Below are 10,000 nucleotides of genomic sequence, written 5' to 3' on the forward strand. Positions count from 1 at the left end.
GCTGCTTGGGGACTATCTTTAGAAAGGTAAGAAAGTCATTTATTTTTCTCTATAGATTTAAGGATATCTTTTATCTGAAAGCACTAAATTATTACTGTGTTAATTTCACTTGATAATATTTTGGTTAGAGAGTGTGTGTGCGCGTGCACGTGCATTTGTTTGTTTGTAGGTTGTTTTCCCTGTATAGCTTTGTTTTTCCTTTTTACAGACCAGCAATGATTATGTATGGAATCAACAATATCCGGGAGTTAGTTGGTTCCCGAGTGAAAATGGAGCTCATCCTTGATAATCCAGTCTGCACAATTGACAAGTAGGCCTTATCAACTGTTTTTCCCCCACTTTTTAAATTATTTATATACATTGTTTTTATTTATTTTGTGTATAAGCATGTATTAATTGAATGCTACAGCTTAGAAACTGGTCTTGCATGATTGGTTTCGGGGTAGAATATGAAATTGTTAAAGAAAAGCCCTCTGTTTTGTCAGTTTAGCTTAAAAGCCCTGTTCCACAGCCTTGAGCTGTACAGCATCTACTCTCATGGAAGGAAAAACTGAAAGCTTACTCCTAACAAATCTCATTTGAGAAAGATAATAGATTGGTGTTGAAGGCAGAAAATTTCATTTAAACTATTGTGCATAAGTTAAGAATATAAAATATATATACATGTAGTATAGATATTAATCCATTGGATCTGGGTGCCCATAATCTGGCCATTACTTGAATAGTGACTTCAAGGGTGTATGTAGGCCCACACTAACACTTGTCTATGGTGTCAAGACTCCTTGCTGACCTTTAGCAATGTTGCTATCTCTTACTGCATCAGCATTTTTTGCTGTTTTGCCAATTTCCTTTTGATAATGCTGTATCGGTAAGTAAATGAACTGTTTTCCGTGAACAGACTCCATACAAAAATTTTCATTATCTGCATTATCAGGTGGCCTGGCCCTCAGTCAACCTTTTTCTGGATGTAATGTCAGGTCTCCCAGATCTAATAGGTTAAGTGTCAGATGATTAGAATAAAAGAGAAACTTGAAGATTTACAGTACTCCAGTGTCTTGGGTGAGTTGCTAGTTTTTTCTTTCTTAAGATTGGACTGTAGTAGTGTAGTGAGTACCTCTGTTTGGTAATGTTTTTGAACTTCATTTTTTATATACTCAACATCTGTATATTTGAAAAAAACAAAAAACAAAAAACGGAATTAGAATGTTATTTTTTCATGCAGTACTTTTTTCACACTATTTAGTAGACACTGATGTTTTATATCTGCCTCCTAGATAATAATAAAAGGCTATTACAATTGATTTGGGTTGCTGTATAGTAAATGCTTTAGAAGGAGTATCACATTGGCTTAAAATCCTGGTCATGGGTATCATACTTACAGACTTGGCTTCAAAATAGTAGCATCAGACACTAAGATGTTTAAGGTGGATTCAGATAGTTGCTTTCACAAAAAACTTATTGTGCCAGTAAAAATTCCTAAACAAAATATGTGGTTCTGGTTTGTCTTTCTGCATATGGAAATCAGGAAGCCCAGAAGCCTCAAGTACTTTATTCTCCAGTGATAAGGCTTAAATTGTTGTTGTTTTTTATGCAAGGCTAAAAAGTTAGAGAAACTGTAGAGCTGAAATAATATTCCTTAAGTCTAAATGCTAGATATGCCCTTGCAGATTTTGTGAAACGTGCCTGTCTTTTTGAATACTGAAAACTCTATATTTAATCCCTCAATGATGGTATCAGAAATCTCTTGGCATCACTGATTCCGGTGATTACAGTAGTCCAGCTACATGTAGCTTAACTTTCCGCTCGTCTCGCTCTTCGCTTTGCGATGCCTATAGCCATACCCGGCATGATGAGTCAGATTGTTATGATGGTTATAGCCATGGCCGGCAGATATAGGTTAATTGTTTAGTAAATCATAGGATTCATTACCTAATATTTCCAGTCTGCTTCTAAAGCCATGTAGAAATAAAGATTCTATTAATATAATGAAATAAATTGATTTTTCTTTTTTTTCTTTATCTTTTTCTTCTGATTCTTTCTCTTTCTCTTCTAAAGGATTACCAGTCATTATCACTTAGCCATATGTTAATTTCCTGAGAATGCTGATATCATAATTTGAGCAGATTAGCTTTCATGGAGCATTTAAAACACAGGGATTTTCTATCATTTTTTTATGAATGCAAAATTACTTTTACATTTATTAAATCTAACTGTCATCCTGTACTTTTCTTCAAGCTTATCTAGCAAGCCTTTATTTATTTGTTTGTTATATAATAAGGAATATATGAATTTGCACCAACACTGCCGGCTTTTTTTAAGAAGTGTTGTACTGTTAGTAGACGTGCAGTACAAAATTCAAAATTTAATCCATACACCCTAAACAATATTACCATTAGTTTGGTGATTCTTAGATTAGAAATGTTTGAAATGAGATCAATAATCAAAGTAAGAAAAGTGCATATTTTTTTTTTTTTTTGCTTGGCATTTGTTAAAAAAAAGGTAATGGATTGAAGCAGACTGTTTGTAATAGCAGTGGCTTATGATAAGACTTCTGAAGATAAGAAGTGCAGGTTGGAATGCTGTTAATGTTTCTGCTTTGAATGTGATCCTACATATTGTTTGTTGTAGTGCCTTTTTTATATTCCATAGATCAATATTTATTTTCATATATGCTGTTCTACATTAAAAAAATAGATACACTATTTTGGCAGGGTTCTTATATTTTTTAAATGAGATTTAATGTAAATAAGACTACTTAGAGTAATATTTGATTGCAAGATGATATTTCATCAGTGTTGTACTGAGAAGTTTTTTTGAAATCATTTGGGATTTGTTTTTTTATTAAACAAAAAATATTAATATCTACAGGAAATATCTTTTTAAAAAGATTTAACATGCAAATATCTGATCTTAAAGCTGTGTAGACGTACATCCATTTAAGTTGTTCTTTTTCTTTTTTTCTTTTTTCTTTTTTTTTATTATTATTATTTATTTTCATACAACAAAAGATGTTGCTTAGCCTGGACCTTAGAGCTAAGAAGGCATATTGTATGGAAACCAATTTTTATTATAATTTGTAACATTTTGTTTTGTTTTACTGTTACTAAAATGCTATTGTTTTTCTGTTTTGACCATAGAATGTGAAATTGTGTGAGAATAAAACCAGTATGTAAACATAGATTAAAGATAATAAATGTATGTTGGTTTCTTGTGATTTTTATTCCAGTATTTAAGTATCATATAGAAAATTGATATAGAAAACACTCAACATAGAACATGTTTTTCTTTCTTTCTTTTTTCCACCAAACCACACTGAAGGCAGTCCCAGTTTAATGTTTTCTGTGTAGGAGAGTATAAACACATGCATGCAGATGACTCCACTTCCACTGTCACTTTCATTTTCTTCATCATGAAGTGTATGTTCATTAGACCTGCAAAGTTTGGCACATACTGCTATTGTCTCGGTAACTTAATTTTAACCCTCTTACAACGTAAAGTAATTTTCAAGGGAAGTTGCCATATTTACCTGGCTTTGCAACAGAAACCTTCCCATTGTTGCTGCCTAGTAAATACTGGTATACTAAAATTTGTCTCATGTACATATTTGTAAGACATTGCCAACTTGACCATGTAACATAGACTGCTCATCAACCTGCTTTCCAAGCAAATGCACAACACACCACAGGCAGTCAAATACACAAAATTGTGAAAAGTTATAGACAGCAAATTACCCTGAAATAATAATGCATCACCTCTTAGAATGTGGCATGATTAATATGAAAACTTTCTTTGGTAGATAATTAATTGTGGTGTGTTGTGTGCCTGTACAGAACCAAACTACAAATAACCGACACTGAAACAGCATTCCTTATAGAAGAGGGTTAAGAAATATCCAAAGCACTTTGCTGTCTTAAATGGAAGTAAAAAAATTATGTTAATAGATTGATTGATTAATTTGGTGTGTGTATTTGTTTGCTGACTGTAGCTATGCTTTGTCAAAAGATTTCTTCCAAGAATGTTAATCATTGTGACTGGAAGGATTTTTAACAGATGAAAAATGCATACATTGTGGAGGTAAAGGGTGAGCAATATTTCTGTAGGATCACAGGTCTGCAGATAATTTACAAATTAAATTCTTTTTAAAAACTGTTCTGACAAGTACTATTATTTATTTTTGTGTACAGTTGGTTCCAACAGCCTATTTATTCCATTTGATACACTAGCTTTTGATAGTTTACATATCTCATGTTGATTTACACAGTATTTTTTTTTTTATATAGATTTGTCATAGTTGCTACTTGGACACACATTTCATGAAATTTCTTTTACCTTGATGCATGCACTTAGTTGTGCATGCTAAGGGGCAGATTTGTTATGCAGTGAGTAGAATTTCAAGAAGGATTAGTAAGAAACCTTCTGCTTCAGAAAAGTCACTTTAGTAGAGTTATAGATATGATAATTAAATAACTTTATTGTATTTGCTAATACTTCATTATTACTCTTTATATTGGTTATTTCTATAAAAAAAATATCCTTAGAATTCTTTTGTTAATGATATACTGGATGTTTCTTCAGGGTCTGGCATTCTCCTTAGTTATCTGGGAGGTTGCAGAGTAATCTTTGTAATAGTTAATGTACAAAATAATGAACTTAAAAGTGATTAATTGGATTTTTTTTTTTACTTTTCTTTTATTCTTTCATATTTTTCTGTTTTACATCTTTTCCTTTCTTTACTTTTCTGTGGGGAAGAAATAAACTAGAATCCCACCTGAGCATCTCCTCTATACATGTATTTGGAATGAATTGGCTTTTAGAAAATTGTTTAAACTCAGATGGAGAAAATGGAAAACAAGGTGCCTAAACAGAAATGCATAAAAAAAATTCTTTACAGCTTTGATTTTGCTGGATTTATTTCAGCTTAGCTAGAAAGTTTGGTGATCCTTTACTGCAGACTCACAGCATTACAGGATGCACTTCACATGAGCTAGAAATAGAACCAAAGAGGGATTATATATATATATATATATATATATATATATATATATATATATATATATAAAATAATATTATATATATATATATATAGATATATATATATAATATATAGATTATAGATATTATATATATATATATATAGTATAAGTAATATATATATATAATATATATATATATATATATATATATATATAATAATAATATATTATATATATATATAATATAAATATAATATATTATATAATTATATATATATATATATAAATATATATAATAATAATATATAATAATATAATTATAAATATATTATATAATATAAATATATTAATATATAATTATATATATATTTAATAATATATTATATTAATATATTTATATATATATATAATATAAAATAATATATAATATATAATAATATATATATAATATATATATAATATATATATATATATATTAATATATATATATTATATATATATATTATATAATTATATAATATATATATATATATATATATTAATATAATATATAATATATTATATATATATAATATATTTTATATTAATATATATATATATATATATATATATATATATATATAGATATATATGATATATATATATATATATATTATATATATATGTATATGTATATATTATATATATATATAATGTGTATATATGTATATATATATATGTATATATGTATGTATATATAAGTTCATATCATATATACATACATGTGTATATATGTATATATATATATATAGTGTATATATATATGATATATATATATATATATTGTGTATATATGTTATATATATATTATATATTATATATATGTGTATATATTATATATATATATATATATATAGTATATATATATAATATATATGTATATATGATATATATATATATATGTATATATATATATGTATGTATATGTGTATATATGTATATGTATGTATATGTGTATATATGTATATGTATGTATATGTGTATATATGTATATGTATGTATATGTGTATATATGTATATGTATGTATATGTGTATATATGTATTATGTATATATGAATATATGTATATATGTATATATATGTATATGTATATATTGATGTAAATCATACTTGGCAACTGTTCTTTCATTCTCATTTTTTTTTTTTTTTCTCCATTGACATTGCTAAACTATTTTCAAAGAAAATGAAGAAATGCTTTCACATAGAAAATTGCACAGATTGACAGGCAAAAAAGGGGCAGAGCTAATAATGTTACTACATTTAGCCAATCAGGGTGTGCCATTAGATATCAGATATAGCTAGATCCATAATTATTTATAAAATTGATTTATTTCTATTATCAAAAGTAGAACTAAAATTCCACTCTTTATTTATGATAACAATGTTCCTTACCATAAACAATCTTCAAAATACTATATGGAAAAAGTCCATTTCATTTTTGGGTTCATTAGCCAAATGGAAGTGGAGCTATCTGTCATACATATACCTTGGTGAGTGGGTGAGTGAGTGAGATGTGGAATGACCTAGGAAGTCATGGCTTGTGCAGATTGATCAAACCTGTTATAAAGAGTTAGAGATGGGCTGAGCCCCTGCCTGGCAGCTCCCCATGAGGGACCCTGTAGGTGGAAATGAAAGGTGGATGCTGTTATGTGCCCGCATTAATCACCCAGTGATGATGATAATTGTACTGGTACATTGTTTTCTCCATAACCCTAATTCTGTCTAATCTCTTCTCTTCTCACTTCCCACTTTCCACCATCCCCTCTGTGAAGATATTTCCCTAACCTGCCTTTAGATGGGAGGCAATTCCTGTAACAATGTTGATATTATATACAAAGACTGAATGTTATTTTATGGTTCTGCAGTTCTCTCCTACAAAAGCAGTTTATTAGTTCAGAAGAATTGTTAATCTGGCATCTCTTTTCTGGAATTAATGTTCTAGCTATCTGTTTTCTAAATAATATTGGCATAAAAGTGAAAATATTATACATGATTAGTATAATAGAATTGCAGGATTCTGTTATAGTTAAAGATTATTAAGGAGGATTTGCTTATTTCCCTTTTTTCTTATGATATTTTCATACTTAATGAGATAAAAGTAGTTGCTATTGGTTTTATGGTTAATATTTTTGTCTGTTTTTCCCAAGTTAAAATGATACAAGGAGAATCTGACATGTATTTTGCTGTACCCATTATTGGGGATGGTTATTTACATAGATGGCTCTAGAAGTACTTAATAACCCAGGATTCGGTAATTATTCCTTCCTATCTTACTTGATAACAGAATTCCATCATTAGTATTGCTAATATCATCATAATAATAATGTTGATGATGATAACAGCATCAATATTAAGCATAAAAAAGATCCTGAAAACAAGAAATGGGAAATCAGGTGAAGTCACATTGCCTACTAATAAACTCCTTGGTGGCTGAGCACTTGTGGAGCTATCTGTGTCACAAAACAAAACTACATGACCATAACATGTTCCCATGGCATTGGGTTAAGAGGATGAATATGAAAGTTATTTCAATTAAGAAATTTTAAAAAGTGGTTGGATATGTAGAACAGAACTAGATGAGTAAGAACAATCTAACTGTAGTGATTAAAAACTTGTTTTTCGTTTATACATAAAAGGGATGTTTGTAATTATGATTCCTCTTTGTTAGACATTAAGCTGGCAGAGATATTGTGTATGTGAGACATTTACAAGTACTTGATTTTGAACTAGATTAACAGTAAGAATATGGCTTCCTGTGTTTACAAGCAGTGTTTAATATATTTCAATACATGTTTAGTAAATGCTTTTGCTCAACAGGTTTAAAGGCCAAAGCCAGAAAGCAGCAGATGGAGCTCCAACAGTAGAGTCCTTGACCAAGAGACAAGAGCTAATTTTAGACAGGTTGTCAGCCTTGCAGTCCAAAGTTGCCAGTATTGCTGCCAAAATGGGTGTCACTCTGGTAGAATCTGCTGCATCCATCAACACTCAGCTCACTGGTTAGTATTAGAAGGAAGTAGTTTTGTAAGGTACTTTTCATTCACCTGTCATAAATTTAGAAATTATATACATGAATAATGAGTGTGTTTGTGTTTGTCAGTGTGTGTTGACTACCTCACTCCATTTTTAAGTGTTTATAGGAGTTGAATGGTGACATTAGAGGAAATGTAAATAAAGTTTGTCATCTTTAGAGAGTAAAAAAGGGAGAGTTGAGTGATCTGATGAAACTATTGCTAGGACAAGCTTCTTTTTCTTCAAAGTAATGAAAAAAGTAGGAATTGAAGTTTTACTTTTTGTACACACCTAGGTGGAGTGAAGGCAGGAGTTGTTCATGATGTTGTTATTTATGCTGATCCCCGACGACCACCTTATAGCCTTAGGATCCTAGCAAATGCCTTATCTTCCAACTTCTCTGTCTGCCTACGGGTACATTGCCACTCCTCAGTTAAGGTAAGCTGAAATATTACTAAAGCAGCAATACAAAAGATGATGTTTATATATATGTGCACATGATAATATATTTCAGTATATATGTATATATATTTATATTTTTTTGTTGTTGTTTATTTACATACTTTCAAACATTACCATAGGAAGTATCAGAAAAGTTGCAGCAGTTCTGGGGTTCAAGTGGTGCAACTGAACGATCTCAAAGTCAGATATGTTTGACACTTGTATGGAGACAAGATGGAGACACACCCACAGCCCTAATGCCATCCCTTTCAGTGTCCCCATTGGCACCCAACCAGGTAACAAAGAGAATGGTATTTTAGATATTTACTTGATCCTAAATAATGTACATGTTAGTTTTTCCTTTGATATTTGCTCTATGGTTTTAGATCTTGAACATGAAAACCAGTTACACTAATAGATTGACTGCATTCCCACAAGTAGATTACTTGTTTTTCAGTTGTGTATGGTTGATAACAGTCAGTACTATTTATATATAAAGATGCTGGGAAGCCTAACTAGAGCACTAAAATGACAACTGATAGGCAGTGATAGACTTACAAGGATCTCCAGTACTTGTGGAAAACACTAGTTAGTTTTCCAAAACTGTACATTTTAGTGCAAGGCTTGTGCCACAAATCCTGCAACTGTTCATTAGGATCTAAAACCTAAGGCATACTCTGAATCCTTGATGTTGATAAGTAACATATATTTTTTTTTTATACAAAGTTCCTAGTTTCTAGTGTCCAGAAATTCCAAGTCAGTAGCTAAAGAGATAAACCAGTTTGCACATCAGGTATCAAGTGCAGTCACCTGTTTAAGTGAAAAAAAGTGTATATTTTCCCAATGCTCACATTTTTTAAATAAATGAAACTAAAAAGAGACTAAGCCTACTTTGAAACACTGTACTACTTCAGTGATTGCAAACAGTTCCAAATAAGGAAATGACTTTTAACGTGAACAGGATAGAGGAGGCTTTGCCTGCACATGGCATCAGTATTTGCCATTGTGCATTAACCCAATGCCGCTGAAAAATGCTGTGCTCCTTTTTTTAATGTCTGCACATAGATGGCTTTGCTAGTGCTTAACCACAAAGGAGTCACTTTTTAAATCAAGGAAAAGACTAAACAGGTGAGACAGGCAGTACTCGTAATTGGCTCATTGGTGACTTAGTACAAGTGTAGCCATCTATGTGTAAAAACAATTGATAAAGTAAACACAGTGAGCGTGGCATGTACGAACATGCCATTCCCAGCAGCATTGGGTTAATGTATTAATTTTATAAATTTGTTAAAATTTCCAGGTGCGAAAATAGATAGTAATCAGTGACCTATATATAAGACCTTGAAAGATATGTAGACGCATGTTTATAAATATGATAGTAGATAATTTCACCATATTTACAGATACGTGGAGAGCATAATGTTGGGCGATACTTAGCAAGACTTGCGGAAGTAGGTGCTCCAACTTGCAGACTTTATGAGTGCCTTTCTAATCCAATCTTTACTGTCCAAGTTGATGAGTTGTTGGACCAGTGTCAT

At 30.5% G+C, this 10,000-nt stretch overlaps 1 protein-coding gene across 1 annotated transcript in view; it reads left to right on the forward strand.

The window, feature by feature from the left end:
* Positions 1-10,000, forward strand: part of LOC119574336 (phenylalanine--tRNA ligase alpha subunit-like) — a 23,309-nt gene that overhangs the window by 10,972 nt on the left and 2,337 nt on the right. The window contains exons 9-14 of the mRNA XM_037921532.1: positions 1-26; positions 209-310; positions 7,830-8,008; positions 8,317-8,459; positions 8,603-8,758; positions 9,866-10,000. The exon at positions 1-26 is cut by the window's left edge and continues 100 nt beyond it; the exon at positions 9,866-10,000 is cut by the window's right edge and continues 26 nt beyond it. Of these exons, the coding sequence (XP_037777460.1) occupies positions 1-26; positions 209-310; positions 7,830-8,008; positions 8,317-8,459; positions 8,603-8,758; positions 9,866-10,000 (741 nt within the window). The remainder of the gene's footprint in view (positions 27-208; positions 311-7,829; positions 8,009-8,316; positions 8,460-8,602; positions 8,759-9,865) is intronic.

The sequence above is a fragment of the Penaeus monodon genome, chromosome 6, assembly GCF_015228065.2.
Source record: "Penaeus monodon isolate SGIC_2016 chromosome 6, NSTDA_Pmon_1, whole genome shotgun sequence".
Taxonomy (NCBI): Eukaryota; Metazoa; Arthropoda; class Malacostraca; order Decapoda; family Penaeidae; genus Penaeus; species Penaeus monodon.